The 22,873-nt window shown below is 44.9% G+C and overlaps 1 protein-coding gene across 1 annotated transcript; it reads right to left on the minus strand.

Annotated features, from left to right (window-relative positions):
* Positions 1-5,682: 5,682 nt before the first annotated feature.
* On the minus strand, positions 5,683-22,491 carry fignl2 (fidgetin like 2). The gene is made up of 3 exons (XM_047570043.1): positions 22,265-22,491; positions 20,690-20,830; positions 5,683-10,249 (listed from the first exon to the last, which is right to left on the minus strand). The coding sequence occupies exons 2-3, from the start codon at positions 20,712-20,714 to the stop codon at positions 8,214-8,216; spliced, it is 2,061 nt and encodes a 686-aa protein (XP_047425999.1). The 5' UTR covers positions 20,715-20,830; positions 22,265-22,491; the 3' UTR covers positions 5,683-8,213.
* Positions 22,492-22,873: the final 382 nt, after the last annotated feature.

Here is a 22,873-nt window from a genome sequence, read left to right on the forward strand (position 1 = left end):
CTGAGCCCAGTGGGCTTGGTAAACTTCCACAGAACAAGTCGTGGGCGGAGTATCGTTGAGTCATTTCACCTCCTGTTGTAACTTCCAGTAAGTCTCTACGGAGACGCGTGATACCATATCTGCAGATAGCAGTGCCTTCAAGTCGGACCTTTTCCAAACGGTAAAATTGGCGGATAATCGCCAGACTTTAGAATCCAAGATGTGTCTGACCCGGAACTCTTTAGTTTTATACTTTTATTCCCCTGTAGCTGGGTGTTATTCTGGTTATTCTCTGCGCGGCTCATTAAATTCCTTATCATGCCTTAGCGGTGGTACTAATTAACCTGCATTTCCTCATACAGCCTTTATTCTTCATCATCATTCAGAGACAAATATTCTATGTTTTTTTTGTTATCATTTATCTCACAGCTATTTCACAGTATATATCATTTTATTTATTTGACTACATTAGAAAATAGATAGACAAAGTATGAATATGAGTTTAAAGAAGTATAAAAATAGTGAATATATAAAGGATTACATAGTAAAAACCATTCAATACTGACCGTGTTGTGCCGTGGGATGGACATTAATGAACTGTAAAGAGATTTATTAGAAACTAAGCCGACAACACAGCAGTAGCAACAGTCCGCAGAAAACAGAGAAACAGATGAACACAGTGCAGACCCGGCAGATGACAGGAAGGCAGCTGGTTTTAATGTAAACAAGCTGGACTGCTATTGATTTCTCTAATGTGCTCTGGGACTACAGTACGGTGGAAAAAGTACTTCCAGTGCAAATGATGGCATCGCCTGATGCAAGGCCTTGTTCGTTGAATGATGGCACACACACACACACACACACACACACACACACACACACACACACACACAATAATCAACCTTTCTCTTTATTTTTACATAAATCCTATTATATTATATTATATTATATTATATTATATTATATTATCAGAATGTCTTTATTGTCCCATCATGCTGTATAGTTGGACAAAGTCATCTACTCTATGCTTTTGCAAAAAAAAGACAATAATAAAAATCAAGAAGGTGCAGATTTTATATTACTGACATAACTGTTTTGTATTTATATAGCCCCCTATCAAATGTCAGAAAATTTTATTTATATAGTCTCAACGACAATAAAGCCGTCTCATGGTACCCTTATGGTTAATGTAAGCATTAAGGTAAAGTAAAAACTTCCTTTTGCAAGAGGAACACTTGAGCAGAATCCAACTCTTAAACGTCAACCTGAGGTCAAGTGAGTAGAAACACATGAAGTGCATGTACTTATACCTTTTTAAATGTACCTTGTGAAAACAAATGTATTCCAACATAGCATAACAGCCCCAACCACCCCTGCCTGAAAGAGTTTCAGAAATAATTAAAAAATAATGAAAACACAGTTGAATCAACAGCTTTGTCAGTTATTTGAAACTTATGCTGAATACTCTAACCTTAAAGCAGGACTTTATTATATATTGACTAAACTGACATTCTAAAAAAAAAAAAAGTGGTATAAAATATGTAAAAACATATAATATATAATCTTTATTGGCCCTATGGGTTGAGAGGAGGAGCCTCTGTGGATCATACCACAGATACTTGATCAGTTTGAGATCCAGGTCAACAACTTGTGCTTTTATTCATGTTTTTTTTTTTTTTTTTTTTTTTTTTAAGTGAAACTCAAAACTGTTTTCGTGTGTGTGTCTATGGCAGGCCGCAACCTGCCGGGGATGGCTGCTGCCATCATGTACTGTCATTACTATGGGGTGTGGGTGCTTGATCTAGTCTAGGTGGATGGTACATGTCTAAGTAACATCCACATGAATACCAGGTCCAAACATTTCCCAGCAGAACACTGTACTTTCACAAGGCAGTTGATGTCAGCTTTTTATATTTTTATTGGAACAGTATAAAATAGTTGTTGCCGACAAGGCAATCATTAATTTTCGTGTTTTATAACAAAGAAAAGTAAAACAAATAACAAATAGAAGAGAAAATTAAACAGCGGCATAGAACATAGCAGTATAATTAGCAACAGCAATATCTTTGCACATAACGGGTGATCTCACAACTAAAGAAAATGCAAGCTTGTGCTGAATGGAAGAGGCCTCAACAATCAGTCTTTCATACTGCAGCATTTTGTTCTTTCAGACCCTTCAGATATCTCAACACTGGTTCCCATAATCTATCAAAAGCTTGTATTCTGCCTGTAGTTTTGTATCTAAGTTTCTCCAAACACGGTGTCTCACTGATTTACCTCAGCCACGTCTCAAATGTAGGTACAGTATCTGACTTCCAATGTCGTAAGATAAGTCTTGTTGCCAAAATACCCAGATGTACCATGCAATTTTGTGCTATTAGCTGCATCGCCAGCAGACCGCAGAATGCCGACCATTGTCTATTAAATGACTTTGAATAAAAATTGAATGTAGAGGACCATAATTAGTAGAGACTGGGGCACAAAATTGGTGCGGCAGTATTTTGCTTAAACTCAAATGTTAACTCTTAAAATATATAATACATGATTGTTAACCATGCAGGATAAATGACAGAAGTTCAGTGTGTTTCCACCAGGGGTCAGTAATGTTTAACTATATTATGACTGACCTGCTGCTTTGGTTTTGAAGCTGTGTAGGTATAGACATAATAATAAAGTATAGACATTTATGGTTGTGTATATCTGTAAAAATGCTTCTCCCACCGTTTTGCTGTCATGTTGCATTTGATATTTTTTTAAATTGTTGTATATATATATGAGACTTTGTCGGTATCTAATCAGAGTGGATTCATCCGCTTTTTCAGCCGCTTGTGAGGCCAGTATTTCCTGGTTCGGCCACATGAGGGAAGTATGGACACACATGAAAACCTCCCTGCCTTCAGCATTGAAGGGTCTGTTTGAAATTAGGTGCCATCATAGCAACACCACACATGATCATCCACAGACTACCCAACATGAAGTAAATCTCCGTCTGTAGAAGGATTCACGTTTTTCCCTTCCATCTACCTTGAAAACACTATCAGTGTCTGCTGCTGTTCTTGCAGACACGCCTCCGCTTCAATTGTCCTGAAGCATCGGTCTGTTTTTTCTCACGTGTACTTATTTACTATTTATTTATTCAGAGATCACATTTTAGTCACGTGAGATGAGGCAGGCCGAGGCTTTTTACCGGGACATTCCACCTGTCAGATCCAATTTCCTGAGAGTTTTGATTGACCAACTCTGAAACAATGCAGCTGCAAAGGTTCGATGGGAGCGGTCTCCATTGTGCCTTCTATTTTGATTACATGATATAGATTTAATTTAATCAGTTTATCAGACTCGATGTAATGATTATAATTAACTTTCTGTTAATTCTTGCTACTTGCTTCAAAATTGACAAATGTTTCATGTCTGATGTTGGTTAAATATTCAGGATAATATTTGCATATGAGGGCTAGGTCTTCCAGGAAAGAGAATGTTTAATGTTAAAGGACATGGTCTAAAGCTGGTCTGAGGTGGTATAGAAATGTTTTTATATCTCATCAAAGAGGTCTTCTCGTATCAAGCATAAGAATTCAAAAAATGTTTTTAAAGCCTTTGAATTGACCAGTATACTTAGAAGTTTTCGTAGTTCTGTAGCTCTCAGATTGCCCCCTGACACATAACCTATAGGTAAATATTTATCTTATTCTTCTTTGCCACATTACCACACTCTGTGCAGGCCTGACACCGTTTTCAGGGTGCTCTTAGGTAAAGGGCCCGTACTCAGGGCCTGCAACATCTGGAACCAATACAGATGTGCTGGCTATCTGTGGGACCAGGGAGGTTGGAGGTTCTAGGCTGAATTGAAGGGGGTGGTGAGGAGCTGGGCTGGTTGCTACTTTGGCCCTGGGGGTCTGTGTGTCCCTGACTTCAAAATAGACTTGATTGCTAACAGCTGGCAGTCCTAACTCACCCGGTGTCAGGGCTCTCCTCTGATGTCAACCTTGTCAGTATCAAGGCCCGGACAATGGAGGGCCAGCAGCAGCAGCAGCAGCAGCACAGCGAAGGTAGAGAGGACGACAGGGTCTGTGTGAAATGAGATTCAGGGAGTGACCTTTTTTTTTTTTTTTTTTTTATGAAGGTTGTTACCATAAATAACATTTCAGGTTTTTGTCGAGCTGCCTCTAGGTGAAGCAGGCGCTGATGACAGTCATGAAAAAGATCAGACGTTCGGGTTGAGTGCGTGCTGAAGAAGTGTTCGACGGTCATACGCCGCTTAAAGTGAGTGCACTTAAAGGTGAGCACGAAAACACGTACACGGATCCCTTCACTATATAGAGACTAAAGGCTTCTCTCTGGTCTCCCTTCTAATCAGATCATGTAAAATGTATAAAAACGCAGCTAAAGGAATTAGTCTGCTAATCTTTTAACTGTTCTGGAGCGTGTTCTCAATATCACTTTGTTACCAGAGATAATATAACGGCGAGGAAAAGTGTGTCTGAGCCGTGTCCTGCTATTCACCGCAAGAGTATGAGTAAATAGGACAGCAACTCATTAGCATCCTTTATTATCCAATTACAAACTCAGCTCGCCTAATTACCTCCAATCAGCAGGGAGATGAAAATGATTGACTTCCTGGAGGACAAGACTCGGATCAGGACAAAAAGGAGTAGTCACGGGAAGGAAAACTCACATGACGCACATTAGACCTTAAAAAATATGAATATAGAGAGAGTCACTACTGCTTCTGTGTTAGGACTATTCCTTATCAATACCTGTAGCAAGGATTTAATCTTTAAGAGGTGAATACACATCTTCTCACGTTCCACGTGGTCCCTTCTACCTGTACAAGGTTATGTTGTTCTGCAGATGCTGTTATTGAGTTTAGGTGAAATAATTTTTAAACAGCTGCAAAAACGATTATCCTTCACCAGAGGATGAAGGGCAGCTGCTGCACAAGGTTGAGCTTATAACTGAGCTATGCATCATTATTAGACAATTAATTACTCTTGTCATTAACACCAGCGGCACCACTGTTCTTCTGGGACTCGGTCGCAGATGTTTTCGAGCTACGCTTTGACACCGCTATCTATAACAGGAGAGGAACCGATCCAGTTTCAGGCCTCGGCCAAAACTTTCACTTCACGCCACGGAGTTGCTCGGATTTACTTCTTTTCTCAGTTGGTTTTTGAGTCTTTGAGAAAAATGTCAGGAAAAGGCCAGAAATAGCATTAGGCAGGCCGCCGGGACGAGCTGTTGTTTACAGACAGTGACAGGGATGAAGGACCTCTGCGCTCTGGTGCTGAGGCCTGAAGCCTCCGGGGGTTGGTGGGGTGGGGTGGGTCGGGAGGAGAGGGGGGGAGCTGGTGCTAGCTCTGCTTCTGTTGCTGTGCTGGACGCTGCAGCACACGCGTAAAAGCACACGCAAGCTGGCAAAGTTTTGAACACGCAGACACATAAAACTGTTTTTAAACCTCAGCGCACAAACACGCACAAAATTTAGCTTCTTTCTAATATTTCACACAAATGCACATGACTCCAGTGTAACGCATTCAGAACCTTATGACGTAATCTGCCGTGTTTATACATGAAGTGATTTAACATCATTTTAAGAAACTGTGACCTTAACACCGAGGTCAAGCATGTCATCCACCATCCTTATGCAGTGTCTGCACTCGGCCGCAGAAATAAAAGACAAAAAAAACAACGACACAGCCGCAATGCAATATTGACAAATTCAGTTTAATATTGTGTGATACTTTTCTCTTAAAATACAGTCTTTTCTGAGGTAGACTATTACAGTTCAAGAACATTATTATCATTTTTAAAACAGACATCAAAAAAGACATGAAATAAATACTTTCATGTACAATATGCCGCAAAAATGAGGTAGAAATGGTTACGGAAAATGTACAATAACCAAGAACAAAAGTCGCTGCGGTAACAGACCAAAACGTACAAAATAAAAAGCTTGTTTTGTTGGACAAACTGTCAGCGGAGGGAAGGAGGAATCAAGTTCTAAGTCATCATTATTATTTAATTTCTGTAATTACACGAGAAGAACCGCTAGCGTTACCCAAAGGTTGCCGCTCGGAGCCAGGGCTGTTACGTTATTTGTAAATGTGTTTTTCGGTTTCTGAGACAGTGATCAGTATGCACAGTGGGGGTCACGGCGATTGATCCAGCTGTATGGCATGACTGAAGCCACCAGCTGGAGAGGGAAGGCTGCACTCTGATATAGGATTGCCGGACATCAATCAGACCATTTCCACTCCAGATACAAGAGAAGGTTGGAGGGGGTGGGGAGAAGATACAGCGCCACATGGTCACTGGGGCTTGTGGCCAGGGGGGCAATCCAATCTAATGAGATTGCATTGGGGAGGGAGAAAAAGAGAAAAAGAATGATGAGGGCAAGAGGGAGGGAGAGACAGAGAGAGGAGAGGACGGTAGGAAATATTACATCATTCTGTGTACACCTCCTCAGGACCATGGCAACAGTCTAATATGTACGACCTCTGTTCTTGCACGCCAGTGACTGGGTTTTTCCAGCTTGTTAAAACAGAACTGTAGCGCTGCTGGAAAAGGAGAGTTTTTCTTCTGGATTGTCTCCATGTCATCCGCAATATTTACTCATCAGCTGTGATTTGTTTTTAGACTTTGGGATCTGCTAAAAGCGACAAACCTTCCTCGCACTTCTTTTTCGCGCGTGTGCTGCCGTGTTTTTGGATGGTGTCTTGTGCTCGGGTGTTCACCGTGGGTGATTCGCGTGTGTGATTGTGTGTGTTGTATTTACATTTTCAAATGAAGTGTTGCGGCAGCAAAACGATGAAGAGCAGACATGCATATACGGGATGTGTAAACACGAGATGAGACGGAGATTTGAAAGCAGTTTGTCCAACAAAAAAGGAATATTTTCTTCATTCTACGTAGCATTTCTTGAAGACAATCATCACTCCACCATAAACTACAATAAAAACAAAGGGTAAAAGAACAGAAAAAAACGTATTTATATATTCATATATAATAATACATGGATTTATGGCATCAAATATCCTTTGAAATACCTGAATTACATTCAATGTTACTCTTTGTAGCATATTCAAGTTTCTTTCCCGAGGTAAAAGCCCAGCTGCAGTGGGTATTACAAGACTGTCAGGTTTCTCCTCGCTCCTTTATCTCGCTCCGCGCCACTCTCTACTAAGACCCTAAGATTACATACATTCTTTATTTCATATTTCTGAGGTAAAGAAATTCTTCCTGAGCATTTCAAACAAGACTACATACTATGAAAACAAAAAGGAGTACGTGAAATAGAAAAAAAAACAAAAAAAACAACAAACAGACATGCTGTAGCTGGATGTGCAGGAGGCGTTGATCTCTAAGTAGGATTCTCAGGAAAACTGCATTTGATGTGGAATGTGAATAATATATGAAGCAAGTTGAACTGTACCGAGTTAAGTGGGAGCATAGTGCCATTGGTGACTTAAATAAGCATGTATGAGAAGGATGAGAAGGAAGATTTTACTTGAGCAACTTTAACTCCTGGGTTTGAATTTCTTACATTTTTTTCCCCAAAGAGTCAGGAGCAGCTGCTGTGTCGTGATTTGGTAACAAGCTATTATGTTGTGATTTTGACGTCCAGTCCATTTTGATAAATTTAACAGTACTGCTGATTGTGTATTTGGCTTGACAAGTTTTTTTTGGTCAAAAACTGTGGTTTGCTCAAACGTATCCCAAGCCCTTTGCACTGAATGATTAGTGACAATCCAATGACTAAATCAACATTAGGAGAACATGGAAAATGGACTGGTAATAAATAGGATCCTGAGAGTAGCAGCCAAAGGGGGGATTTTCCAAACCCTGATTATCCATATTCTTGGACCACGTCACCTCGCAACAAATAATTGATTTTGTCTTGGACCAAGGCTGATCAGGATCTCTGAGAGTATCCAAATAGCTATCTGATTTTCCCACTGGCCAAACGACCACTCAAAAGGCCTATCCATCTTTCTTTTCTTTGGGAAAAAAATTAAATATTGCGGGTATTTGTAGCGAAACAAAAACATCACATCATGGCATGCTTTTTGCCAGTGAAATAACTTTGCCAGCTCTCCTGTTTTGTTGAGCATCTCTGGCTCTTTTGGCTGCATAAACTGTAATTACAAAACAACATCAAAACATTCCCAAGGCTTGCTAGAACAAACCAAAGACAGGGCTGTGGTGCAGTCCGAGTACAGTGACCGGCTGCTTTCTCAGTGGCTATACATCTTGCTCCACTCTACACAAGTGTCCAGTTCTTTTGTGGCGGTGTGTGGCCGCACCTTGCAAAAGGCATTCTCAAAGTCTGTGAAGTCTGGGAGTTTGGAGGATGTTGTGAGGCCGTGCATGGCCCCGTTTGGGGATGACGCTGAGGAGAGCGCCTGCTGGCTGAGCTGCAGCAGCTCCCACACTGAGAAGCCCTCCGTGCGCTGCAGCACAGCGTTCAGCTCCCTGTCGCTCAGGCTACAGCCTTGGGGGGACAGTGCCTGCAGAAGCACCTGCCTGCGCATACCAACATCTGGTAGGCCAACATGATATCGCTTGGTAAAGCTGCGATGAACGGCATCTTGCAGCAGATCTGGTCTTCCAGTAGCGCACACAAGAATCAGCAGACCTGTGGACCCCGCCTGGGCTTTCTCCAGGGTGGTCAGCAGTGTCTGCCTGAGCCCCTCCTCTTCCATAGCTTCCACCTGGCTAAGGAGCACCACTGAAGGTTGCCGTGCCCCTGCCACCTGCAACAGAGACCCCAGAATGTGTTCAGCCTCAGGCTTCCCTTTAGAGGCGAGCATGGCTCCACTCAAGCGGTAGAAGGAAGCCCCCAGCTGTGTAGCCAATGAACGAGTCAGTGTCGTCTTACCCCCTCCCCTGGGGCCAAACAACAGGACGGTTCTTGGAGGCCGAACCATCGGGCTGGGCCTCAACACAGGCCACAGCAGGTCCTCCTCCATGGCAGTCTTCACATGGGTGAGCCCAGTCAGCTCACCCCAGCTCAGGGCCGGGCTGCAGTCCAACAACTCCCCATTGATAAGGTCCAACATTCGGGGATCTGGGCTCTTCATAGTCTCAAGAGTTGTATTACATAACGGAGGGCGTTTCAGAGCCTGGGAGCGGTGCTGTTGCTGCTGGGTGAAGCCCTGCTCTGCCACGCCATTCTCCCCTGTCATACCCGCTGGAGGGCTGTACTCGCCAGCTGTCCCAAACTGAGGAGACACCAGGGGCTGAGAGGAGGGTTTGCTGGGCTTGAAGGTTTGTGGGTCTGTGCTGCCTGAGCTGCCGAAGCCATTTCCTCTGCACTCTGCTTTGTCACTCACACTGTAAGGTGAGTTTCCCCCAGCTTTCAAGGGCTCATAGCTGTATTTCCTGTACCGAGACCTGTCCCCGCTCTCATCCTCTTCAACAGTCATCTCGAATGCTTTTCTTTTCAACGTCCCTCCAGACTCAGATGTCGCAAGGTTGGTGCTCTGGTAGCTGTAGCTGCCTCCTACCACAGTGGGTCGTGAGGGAACGGGAGTAGGGGCCGGTAGACCTGAGGGAAGGTAAGTTGCAGAAGGGTGACTGTAGCTGGGAGCCAGACTGGTCTGAGGAGGGTATGTGCTAGGGGGGTAGTTATAGACAGGTGTGGTAGGGCTATAGCTGGCCACTAGAGTCGGGGTGGACTGGAGAGTGTGGAGGGAGGTGGGGGGAAGTGCTAGGCTGGGTTGCGGACAGAACCCTGAGGAAAGATAGGTGCCATTGTAGCTAGAGGGGTACTCCCCGGAACCACTGCAGGAACTGCTGCCACTGTAGCCAGAGTCTGACAGATTACTGTTCACCACTGACACGCTGCCGACCCCCGGAGGGCCTGCGGATGTGGCCACAGTCTTAGAGCCCGAGAGGCCGTCATGGCTTCCAGGGGGCACCAGGGGGTAGGAGGGGTCATTGCTGTGCGTCAGTGGCCAGGGGTCCAGCTCAGTCTTGAGGGCCCCGAAGGCTGCTGGCTCCGGGTAGGCGCCCACAGCGGGAGGGCGGTCATACGGTGAGTCCAGCACGCCAGCGTACTTCTCAGCATAGCGCTTCAACAAGTTGGAGGCTGTGAGGGCAGAGATGTCGTCGTTGGCCCAGGCGTAGTTGTGGGAACCACGGCCGCGGGCAGAGTATAATTCCGACTTGTGGGCCGGAGAGGAGGTGGTGGAAGAGACGTCCAGGTGCTGCTCAGGCCACTGGCTGAGGGACTGGGCATGCTCTGGGTTCCAGTGCATCTTCAACAGGCCTGAAAAAAAAAAACACAACCAATTTATATATTTTTTCAAAACACAAACATGCACATAGTTTAGTTGCCAACTATTTCTGTGACTGCAGAGTAGATGTCTTTTTTTTTAATCCACTATTTATCCAATAGACATTTGGAATAGACATCCGTCACATTCATTTAGATTTTGTATAACCAAAGTCACACATGTCCCAATTTATTTATTTAACAAAAAAAAAAAAACATTAAAAAGGTGAAAGCCCAGAAGATAAGACCTTTCTTCAGGAAACTTCATGAATCTTTTTCAGTGTTACCATCATGCATGGTAGCAGAAGAGGACCATATTTCCCAAAGAGGAGGGAGAGGAAAGTAAAAAGGGAAATTGGGGGGAGAAAAGAGAAAGCAGATCTGTAGGTTGGATGTGCTGTTTTGCGGTTTCCCATCTTATGTTGGTGTAGCGATAAGATCCCACCACTATTCCCTATACTGCTAGCATCTGCAGGTCGCCCAGAGGAGCTATTGTTATCTCCCCATGCATGTTGCTCTGAATGCCTGCTCTCTCCGCCCTGCACCCCCACCTACCACCCACCAATCCACCCACCCACCGCACACCAGAGCTCCAAAGGCCCAGTGGCCGGCTGGACACAGAGAGGGAGGCGGGGGGGGGGGGGGGGGGGGGTGGGTGTGTGTGTGTGTGTGTGTGGACAGTGGTGTGGAGAGAGTGAAAAAGAAAGAAGGTGGGGGTGAGTTTGGAAACGCAGCATAGTGTGCTATTCATCAGCACAGTCTCCTATGGAACATTGGGAAAGTGGAATGTCTGTTCCTCTGGCTGACTTCAGCACTGGACTACCTCTGATTGATCATTGCAGAGTTAACAGGGGAGGACGAACCAAACAAAAAAAAAAAAAAGAAGAGGGAGAAGATATTTGTTCCACAAATCCCTTTTCAGTGAAAGATGCATAAGATGAATGAAAGTCAGCCAATGTAGAATGCATCTGCCAATATATATATATATAAATATCAGAATATTATGGTTATAGAACTGTCTGTTTCACGAAGAGTAGCACTGCGTCTTGCTGAGGCATTAGCTTGACATTCCACACATAGCTTGGCATTATTGAACTGTCACGATTTACCCCGAGGTGAGGACCACTCCGGCCAGAAACAGGAAGGTAAAAAGGAATATGGCAAACGCCGTCATTGCTGCCCTCTCCGCCTGATGATTCATTATTCATGGCTGTCTGCGTGTGTGTGGAGCCAGGATTCTTATTGCCATTTAAATCAAATCTCAATATCTGCAGCCTGAGATTCTGCTCTCCCGCTCTCTAGCTCGCTCCTAAACTTTGGCCTCTTTCTTTACCCGATTTCCAAACCTTCCCATGTGTGTTTTCAGATTACGCCTGTTGTTTATTCAGTCAGATGAGACCAGCAGACCAGATGGCCATTGGATTATCGTGTCCTTCATATTCAAATGCACTGCCTTAAGTTCCCAGTGGCCAAACCAGTTCAAGTACTTCCCACAGGCACAGATGCACAAGAACATTCTCAAACTGTGTTCACTTGTATTTTTACAAACATGCTGAAGACATTGATTTGTCCACACCCAGATGACCACATCTTTTTTTTTTTCTTTTTTTCCTTTTTTGTGGTCTGACTTGCAGGTCTTTGTCCAGGCTGCAGAAACCATATATGTCCTGCAGGCCCTTCCCATCTGCAGCCCAACCAGTTTGTGAGCAGCCCCAATAATGGGGCCTGTGTGTGACAGAGATGGATGAGAGCCCAGGGGAGCTCATAAAACCTGCAGCGGGGAGGGAGGGATGGAAGAAGGCAGGGATGGAGGGAAGGAGGGAGGGGAAAGAGTGGACAGCAGGCGCTTCGTCCTTTCTAAGCGGACTGGAGCAGACATTAGAGGACTCAGTGAGGCGGGCTAACTGCTGTCCACTCCATCATCAGAGCAGCACCAAAACAGAATGGTACTCTACCCCCCTGAGCAGGGTAATGAGCAGCTGCCCATACCTGAAAAAGCAATTCGCTATTAAGTCTGAGAGTTATTACTTTCTATAAGAGTTGTTAAAAAGTTCATTATACAATAATTCCTTCCTGTAGGTTCGCTTAGATGAGTGATAGGGCGCCAGTCACCCCTGACAGAAACCGCGGGGTTGCAGCGCTGTTTAGCAGTTTCCATGTAATTAGATCCCGCCTTATGCTGGATTGTGGTTTTTAGAGCACTGCACAATAAACTGAGCAAGCTCTAATCTACACTTCTGCTTAAATCAGAGCCATCGTGTAGATTAATTCACTGGAGGGACAGGAAGAAAGCTAAGATTAGAACGAGGAAATCAGGACAATGTTGGCACACTGTGGACAGCAGTGCAATCATTAGATTAACTTCAGTATACGCTTTGGTGCAGTGCTAAATAGAACTGTAGAACAGAGGGACGAGGCAATGCACGGCAAATGGGAACATAAATGTGGAAATACAATTTGCATTGTGAACCAGCTGCATGTAGAAAAGCTGCAGCTCTTATCATGCCACTATTTTCAGCTCGCATACAGTGGCGCGTTCTTATTCTGCCCATCAATCCCATCAACTCTGTCTCACTCATATTAGAGGGGGATTACAGATTAAAACCACATTAAAAACTGCAAGTACACTGGTATATTTGAAAATTTGGCATGCTTTCATTTCTGGAAAGTAAAGCTCCTCTTGCATTGTAGTCAAAAGTATTTAATGTATTTTTTATTTTTATTTTTATTTTTTCATTTATCTGTTGCACCGTTGAATTTATGGTGAACAGAAATCAGTCGTGATGACTAGGTGAAGCATAAATAAATGATGAGATTGCTCCTCTGTTGACTGATGGTCTTACTTGGCTGCAAGGAGGTTGATAAGAACCTTCTGTGTATGCACATGACACTTCCCACTGTTTGAAAGTGTGTGTGTTCTTGGCCCCAGGAGAGACAGATGTTCTTCTGCTGACCGCCTTACTGTCTGTGCGGCCATTGTAGTGGACGACCATCCAGCAGACGTACGCGGATCAGACCATCCAGTTGGCCCTGAGACAAAGCCAAAAGGATCCTATTGTCAGGGGCCTGTCTAATTATGGAAATCTTATTAATCTATTCAGCAGCAGTCCACTGACAGCTTTTGTGTCAGCCTGGGATTTATTGAGGGACCTGTGTGAGCTGCATCCTATTGTAGAAGTGCGTGATGAAGACAGTGGCACGGCTCTCTTCAGCAGATTTACTTTGAGGAGGCCCTAAAATTAAAATTAGACCACTTATGGCTAAGAGGGGAGAGTGTGCGGAGAATTGTGATTCCTGTCAGAAATGCTCAGATCTTACAGAGTGACTGAATCCGCTGTTGACTAGGTGAAACCAAAGTCGCCTTTCTCCCATAAAGGCTGGTATTACTCTTGACTGTGTTGTGGTTTCCTATAAAAGAAATATCAGTGGGGTGAGCTGAAACGTTATCTTGGCAGGAAGTCCTGAGACGGAGGGCTCCAGTGTAGTTTCACAGCTCCCCTGAGGTTGCTTTCCCCTTCTCCATTCCCGGCACTTTTGTTTTCCCAGCCCCGAGGAACAAAACGGACACGGATGCAACAAGCCTTCAGGGACAGCGCGCTATTAAACTGTGCCGATTGTGAAGAGGGCGCTTGTAAACAAGAGCGGCGCGGATCAATCCAATCAGGGGTCTATTCAGGGTCGAGCTCCACCCACATCCACTACCACTCCATCAAAACCCTCCACACAGAATAAGTAGAGCCACATGCTCTTAAAACCAAGATCTATAAACTTCTTCATACTTTTGTTTATTTCTTGTAAAGTGTGGACCTTAACTTGTCTAAACAACGTCACATTTACTAAGCTACCACAACAACAACAACAAAAAAGCTTGACATAAAATCTATATTACATGTGGTGACATTGTGTAGCCAAATCTTTTTTCAAGAGGCCTCACAAATGGTCACGGTAGAAGGTCGTTCTGTCTGTTCAATGAGGGAGTAAAGAAAGAAAATATGGATGCAAAAATGTACGTTTTTTTGTGCTAAGGACAAAATTCTGTCAATACCTTGAACGAAAAAAGTTTCAGAGAGCGTCGAGCAGCTAGGAGAATGCTGCTCCGGCTGTTGTGTCACTATGTCAGTGATTCAATTTAGACGCCATCTCAGAGAGAGGCACTCTGAAGAAAATGCTTGAAGGGATGCAGTTACAATACCGACGACAGGCAGAGAGCAGCGAGAGGGGCCGAGTGTGACGGACACAGCGTTTGTGCTGATAAATCACAAAGTTGATGCTCTGGTGACTGCATCACTCGTTATGTATTCAGCAAGCACAAGATGATCAATGAGTTGTTGGGTGTAACTCCAGCCAATGACTGGGCTAAGTCTGTCATCAAGAATCTTTTTTTTTTTTTTTTTTGTAGTTTAAAATGAATCTAAATAAGGCCTATAGGGTATGTAGAAATAATGTTTATTGAAGGTAGCCTCTTCGAACCCTTTTTGTTCATCAAGAGGCAACATGAGGATCGACCTCAACACTTGCAAGTGAACTTTGTGAAAGGGAACCATTTAGTGTTGAAATGGTTATGGTTGTTTCTCCTCTAGCTGTTTGTAATTTATGATGATTTTAGGTTGGCCAATAAGAGCAAACGGCCACGTTGTTTCTGGCTTGAAAAGTCCCTCCAGCTAAAACTGGCCACGTGCATGGAAAAACAGATTAATGGAACTGGAACATGGAACTAAACTGAAACAAATAAATAAGTCAACCCCTTTGACTTCCTCACTAAGAAATACGATTAATCGCGATTAAATATCATTGATTATTATTTATTATTATTTTGACATATCATTATCGAACAGATTCATACAATATAAATACTGAAGCTGTATGTTGTACATTTTCTACTGTCATCTGTTCAAAAGTGCTATATGTCAAAAAGTATAAAAGCCACGGCTTAGATATAATGTGTTCACACATGGGCAAATTTGTATATCTTACAAACTGAATGACTAGCAATGGTTAGAAAACGGGCACAAAATGAGAAATTAGGCATTTTATTGTCTACTACTACCACTACAAAAAAGATCAACCATGTGGTTACAATGCAAGTTAAAGGGTGAAAATAAAAAACAGCATCACGCGGCTACGGGGTGAAACTGCAAAGAAAACTGATGCACCAGAATTTGTTCAAAAATAGTTTTCTTCTATAACCACAAAAAACAAACAAAATAAATAAACAACAACAAAAAAAAACAGAACTGTTCGTCCAGGTAAGAAGTTAAGATTAAATTAACAATAGTGTGTTTTTGTGTGCTAAGGTTGCTGCTGGTGTAGCGTTATGTTAGCGTTAGCAGAAGTTTGCTAATATGACCAGAGCTGCAGTCAAGATTAAGCCTGGTGTATTGAACTAGTTCATACAAAAAAACCTTCCCTTTAGTGAGACTTCCAACAACAAATAGTGTTGCTATATGATTTTGCTGTGATCCTTTTCAACTACCATGCTTTATATAAACAGAGCTGAGTTGAGGCAGTTTGCAGTTAGCTAGTAGTATGGTTATATGGATGCAACAATCCCAATTGGCTTTATTAATTTTCTGCTCAGCTCATTAACTACTGGTCACCTTAATCGTGACTGACAAGCCCTCCAGTTGACTTACTGTTGCTTCTTAAGGTAAAAACACAAAGAGGTATGACGACACTTCAAACAAGGTGAGGTGTGTGGGACCAGCATAAACTCTGAATGTGTTATTTATGTTTGTTATCTTGATTTGTTGTGCGCAGCCCCTAAAGTCCTCTGTTCTCAAGTTCACAGTGATTTATGGCACTAATATCAAGCGGGACGTTCTTTCTCGGCTGTACGTCGCTGCACACTCCCGGCCTGTCATAAAAAACACCATCCTGAGAGGCCGGCCGCATTTCACAGCGCGGCTGGTGGAGACAGTAGAAAATTGTCTGCGGACATTTTCTCACTTCGGTGTGAAATACACATTTTATGAGCTCGTGCACAGTTTGTCCCTGAACATGTAAAAAAAACAAAATGGCGATAAATTCCTCACGTACAGTATATTGTGAATTATTTGTGTTGTCCTGTACTCATGTTACGCAATGATCCTTAACAATCATGCCCCACTGACGCTGAACAGCCTGAGTTACCGTGTGGGGGTGTTGCCGAAAAGCTGTTTAAGTGCAAGGTTAGTCCTTGAGCCACACCGCCTTAAGACGGGGATAACGCACACACCGGACGACGGGGATCATCGTATATCGGCCGTGCATAATTGGACATTGCTTGGGAAAATTATTATAAATCTATGCGTTAGTCACGGGCCCGCTATCGCTCAAAAGAAACGCAATCCCACACTCCCGCTCTGCCTCTTGCTCCCTCCGGCTCATCTGCTCCTCTCTTTCATGGGCCTAAAAAGACGTAATAACAGAAGAGTGCAGGAGCTCTGGTGGGGAGTTTTCACACCTGCTGCCCAGAGCGCGAGCAGACGCAGCTCTTTTCAAACACGCCTCAACAGTCCAGTCCCAGGAGGAAGGAGCCCATCTCCTGCAGTGGCATTGAGGGATGTCCTCTGTGTCTATGCGTGCGTCTCTCTATCTATATACTTTTGTCTTTTCGGTGGATAGAACTATCTGTACCGCACGCATCAGAGTGACAGTTTGACTTGTTTCCCCCTCCTGTGGGATTGTTCCAGGGCAGCTGTCAGAAGAGTTTTTGTCAAGAGTGTGGAGCTAAAACTGCTTCATTGAAAACAAAAAAAAAACAAAACACAAACAATACAATACGATAAAACTGACTGATGTATTTTGAGACTGAATCATAAAATTCTACTGACATATCAATATTAAAATCGTAAATTCGTCGACTAATCGTCGCCATTAAAAGTTGTTATTTTGCAGAGTGGGTGAAGTGGAGCAGCAGCCAAACTACTTGATGGCATTTGTTAAACATTGATTAATTGACAAACACGTTTAGAATTGCTAATGATAGTGCAGCAAAAAAAAAAAGGAAAAAAAAGACCCATCTGAGAGCGTGCAGCAGCACTTTTCTCAGCACTCTCCGAAACTAGAAAGCCTCCGGAATAATTGCTGGATGCGTCACTTCATGCTCGTAATTTTAGAAACAACTCCCCCATCCCCCGTGCCTGCTAACGCACGTCCACAAATGGCAGGAGCCCGTCCACCCGTCCCCCCCTCCTTCCCTTCAAGAAAAACAGGGTCCCTATTTTCTGAGACTGCAGGCTGGCTTTAGGTCATTGTGTCCACTAATATATCAAAGAACAGCTGTCCTAAGGCTCTGTGATGACCAATCACCCCCTCCATCTGTCTCTCCCACCCAATCTCTCACTCACTCCATCGCCTCCTCTTCAGCTCTATCTTTTCCATCCAATCTCCTTCCATCTCTGTTCCTCTGCTCCTCCACCTCCCTTATTTCACCCATTCTCAGCGAGCATGTTGCACCCCCCCCCACCCCTCGCTCCTTTTTTCTGTCCAAATCCCCCGGCCCCTCTGTGCTCCCAGCTTATGCTCTCAGCACATGGACAGCTCTGGGATTTGTTGTTTTCTGTTTGTATATGCACAAATTACAGCAGGGCTCGATACAATCAACGGCCACGCTTCCCTCTCTGGCAGCGCATTTTACGACCCCTTCCACCCCCACCCCCACCCCCCAACACACACACAACAAACGCCTAACGGCATAACGATTAAAGAATGTTATTTCTCAAGTGTAGTCATTTGCTAATTAGCTGTGCTGGTGTGAAAGACGTGTCACATTGTCAAGCTCTGAATTCTGCTGCCTCAGGAATCCGGTGAAGTGTTGCCATCTAAATGAGCCTCACCACCCAGCTTCTTAATTGGACCCTTAATGGGAGCGGAGGTCTCCTTAATGAGCTGATAAACCCTTGGAGAGACACAGCACAGGGCCCGTGGACTCACAGGGCCGTGGGTCCCTAACCCTTCTTTTCTTGTGGACACAGACGCATGCAAGCATACACACACACACACACATACACACACACACCCGCACGCACACTGGAGGCTAATTACAGCCCATTCACACCCACTCTAATGATCCTAGGTCTTATTCACACACACACTTTAGCAGGCTGTGTGTTTACTCAAGGGCCTCACAGGCCCCTCTTTTCCACCACTCATACCACTCGGCCTACAATAGTGATGGACGCCGCGCCGTCCTCCAACCTGCTCCTTCAGGGGGCCAGGACGAGATCTACTCCTTTTTTTGTTTTTTTTTCTATACAAACCGCTCCATGACTTAGCAGAGTCACTCACAAAGACACTCACACAAAACATAAAAACAGAGCCGGAGAGAGAAAGGAGCGGGGTCAGTCAGAGGAGAGCTATAAAAACTGCCAGATCTGTGTAGTGGCTCTGCGTGTGTGTGTGCGCTTTTTTTTTTTTTTTTTTGAAAGAAAAGGTATCGCTACACCAGCAGGGGCCCCCAGCAACAAGAGTTAGGGCACTCCTGGGTTGGCGGCCTGGGACTGATTTAAGAGTGTGTTTGAAGTGCAGATTACAGATTCTTTGCACCAAATCCCTCCAGGAGTATCCATGGCCCCTGGAATCTCTCTCAGGTTTCTTCTCAGGTCCGGCCGTGGCTGCTCGTCCCAGCTTGAAGTGTTCTGGACTGGCCGGAGACGAGGGCCGAGGCCGGACGCGCAAAGGGAAGACTGAGATCCACGCGGTGGCTGAATGTGGGATGGCCGGATCACCGAGGCTGGATGGGCAAGAGTGGCGTTGGATATAGCTGTGCGCACCCGTGTCACTGTGTGCGCAAGTATACAGTGGGACTCGCTGTGTGCAGGAAGAGAAATGTCTTCAGCAGGAGTCAGAAGTAGCGCCAGGAAGCGGGAATGCTCCACATTCCCACAAAGGGGATTCCAACATAGAGGTGAGAGTCTTCGCATGTCCTGCACATACGCGAAGCCCCTCAAAGTGGGATCGTTCCTCAGAGGAACCGTGACTACAGTCTACAGTGTCACCGCAAAGCACAGGGGCGTGTTTGCGTGTCACTGGTCTGAGAGTAAACAACGCGACTACCTAACACTGCCGTGTATATGATCCCGACCTGTCTACACACACACTAGTGGACTATTCTGAGGTCCTGCAGAACTGGGCTACGCTGCGCATGGAAAACCATCGTGCTGTTGGACGGAGAAGATGAAAACCTGCATTGTTCCCTCGTCATTAAAAGAAAGTCACACATGAAGGGCAGGACTTAGTCTGCTGGAAGATTCCCACGAAGGACCAGCGGTGAAGGCATGTTAAATATTCCACCATCCATTTGTGACATTCTTGGACGCACTGTCCACTCCAGCAGGACTGAGCGCACTCAGCCAGCATGGACCGGCTGGGTGCAAGGAGACGATGGAAGGGCCAGTTAAACCGGCCCCAGATATTTGTGCGTGTTGTTGCAAATTAGTGTTATCTGAGCTGTATTAGCAGCTATAAACAACACTTAATGGGGAAACTGGCATTGAATCAACCAAGAGCCACTTGTGAAAGGACATGTTTCATAACAACACTAGAGGTCAACTACTTATTCGGCTATTCCAAGGGTGAAATATAGAAAAAGCAAACAAAGAGTCATGGTTACTGTCAAACATCTGCTCGCAGTTTGAATTCACACGCCCACGCACTTGCCTACGCAGCCTCGGCGAACCGATTCTCAAAACAATGAAACAATCAATTTTAAAACAGTAATACTTTTTTAAATTTAACCATTCTGCTCGATTTCTCCCTCTTTTCTTGTAACTGTCGTGCCAATAATGCTCCTTTGAGGTGAGTTAAAGAGCCGGGGAGGGGGGGAGAAAGAGGACATTTAAGGCCGAGGCCACAGAGGCAGCCCCATGCTGGCCGGCAAACAATGCTGTTTTGGAGAGCCGGAGCATTGGACTCAAATGAAACCTGGTGGGAGGGTGCAAGGAGAGGGAGGGGGGGGTAGGGGCAACACTGGACACGTCAGTTATTAGGTCAGCACTGAATGGAGGAAAGAGAGAGAAGGGGGAAAAGGAGGGAGAGCAGGAGGCAGCATGTGTGTGTGGTGCTAAGTCCTGTACTGGTAAAATGACACTTGCAGAACTGAGGGGTTCCTGCAGCTTAAACCATCAGCCCTCCAACCTCCCTCTGTCCCTCTCCCCCCCCCCCCATCTGTGTCTTCCGCCTGCTGATGAAACATTCAGACAGGGCCAGTGCCCGGGGTTTAGCATTTCCACGGCGCGCGTCAAGGAAAAAAGTCAAGTTTCTGCACCGAGGCCGATTTTCAGTTACCTGTGCATTTTTCATTCTGCACGCAAACGACAGGACACATTGTCCACTCTGGCTTATTTTTGGACTGGAGCGAGGGGGGGGCTCATTGATTCAGGCAAAGTCCAAATGAGTCAAGTGAGGTTGTTTTGTGTGTAGGGTAAAGAGAAAAGAAGGGTGTAGTGTACTCACTATAGGGGACAATAGGACTCAGCATTCTGTGGAGCTGGTCTCAGTAAAGAGGAATGCTGTTTCGTGAAAGCCAGCTAAGGTTAGTGTCCGTCCGGCTGCAGTCCATCACTGGCGTGAGCTTGCACTGACGACACAACAGCCCTGAGGAAGAGAGGGAGAGAGGTGAGGCAGTTACTGACTGCTGCACAATGTCTGGACAAACACTCACATGTCAGCCGACGCTTTGAGGCGAAGCTCGCACGGCAACGCGCGCACAAACACACGCGGCGCAGAAGTGAGGCAGGCTATGATAGAATTACTGACAAACCTGAGAACCCGGTCAGTGTAACAAAAACTGAATTCACACTCGCGCCCTGCCAAAGTGAAGCACACAAGGGCATTCATTATAGGGAGGCATTAAGCTGATTGTGAAGCTGCATCCAGCCTCTAAAGAGGGCTTTCTAAATCTGCCTCACAAAAAGACTCATGCATACCATTGCTCTGTGCACTGGGGCAATAAAGACTGCATTCTTAGGACACCAAACACTTTTGGAGCCCTGTAAGCAAAATGCAGAGGAAGAAAAAATGTTTCCTGTTATGACCAAGTTTTACGTTTAAAACACCTCAGATTCACGGTTTGTACAAAAGACTGAAATCACAACAAAAAATTTATATATATATATATATATATATACACAGAAAACAATTAATTCAACCAAATCTGTTTGTCTGATAAAGATAAATAAAATATATTTAATCTCTATTCTGGTTTGGGTTGTAAATACCACTTTTTAATCACACACAGATTAAAAACTGGAAGTTTAATCTTCCAGTTTCAGTTGTTTTTATTCTAATACGAAGCAGCTCTCTGAGCGAGTCCATGAGATTAAAACAACTTATCAGGATGTATTTTGTGTTATTTCTAAATTACGCTGACACCAAAGCACTATTTTACATCGCAAAAAGGGAAGCGTACGGGAGAAGGATAGGCAGGTGATTAAAATTGTCTTCCCATTTTCAAAATCTGTGAAGACACACAAAAATGTTTCCAGTCAAGCTCAACAGAAACAACTTTTTAACATGATTATTTTTCCCTAAACGCAAAACTGTCACTGATGAAACAGAGACTCTGCTTAAAAACAAACAACAAGGCCGTTTTACAGCCAGTCATGTACCCTTCACATGGAGGTAGAAAATTACGCAATGACCACACGGCCGCCTCTGGACACCAACACTGTCTCGGACTACAACCCCCTCTGCTCCGAGTGACAGCCAACTTTTAACTTGCAGCCCAGAATAACTAACTCCGCCGTGGCAGCAAACCGCAGCTTCCACCACGAGCAAACAAGAGCTCAGTGCCTGCACAGTTCAGAGAGAGGTTGAAGGGACAAAAAAAAAAAAAAAAAAAGTGGGGAGCTCGGAGGTTTGGTTTTCCTCATGGTCAGCGGCCAAAGAGGAGAGCTGCTGCTCCAACAGTTCCGGTCCTCCTCCCAACTTCATCCAACCGGCAGAGCCGAGTCAAAGCGCGGACGGAGCGGACAGAGGTTCTGCGACAGCACATCAACACATAGATGCAGAGGAGACGGGAAGCCTTACCTATTCATGCCGGCACGTCCTCCATCAGACCTGAAAGCGCTGGGATAATCCCTGGAGCAGACCAGACCTGTGTGTGCACTGCTATGCTTTTTTCCCACATATGGGACACAACTCTGCTCTCGCTCTACCTCTCTCCCTCCCTCCCTCTCTCCCTCCCTCTCTCTCTCTCTCTCTCTCTCTGGCCAGTGACAACAGAGTGAGCTCCCCTCCCCCATGGATCTCCCATCCCCCTCTCCCTCCCCTCCTTCTCTCTCTTTATGCTAAAAGTATTTAAGTACGAAGAGAGAGGGAGAATAAGGGGAGGGCAGCAGGGAGGGAGGGAGACTGACCAATCACCCTCTGAAAAGAGAGACAAGCCACTCATGGTGAAGCCTGGACTGGACACAGAAGACCACGGAGAGACGGAGTTTAGTCGGAGGGAAACGACAAGAAGAAGTTGGATTTGGCCCTGGATGATTAAGGAAGTGTGGTCACATTCAACATACTCAGGAATAACCACTTACGCTTCACACGCCACCTCAAAAATCCACTTAACCAATACCTCAAAAGCAGAAACAAAACTGTTACATTACCAGTTACCTAATCTTTTAGTCATTCAACAGAGCTCCG

This window comes from Mugil cephalus, chromosome 1 (assembly GCF_022458985.1).
Source record: "Mugil cephalus isolate CIBA_MC_2020 chromosome 1, CIBA_Mcephalus_1.1, whole genome shotgun sequence".
Taxonomy (NCBI): domain Eukaryota; kingdom Metazoa; phylum Chordata; class Actinopteri; order Mugiliformes; family Mugilidae; genus Mugil; species Mugil cephalus.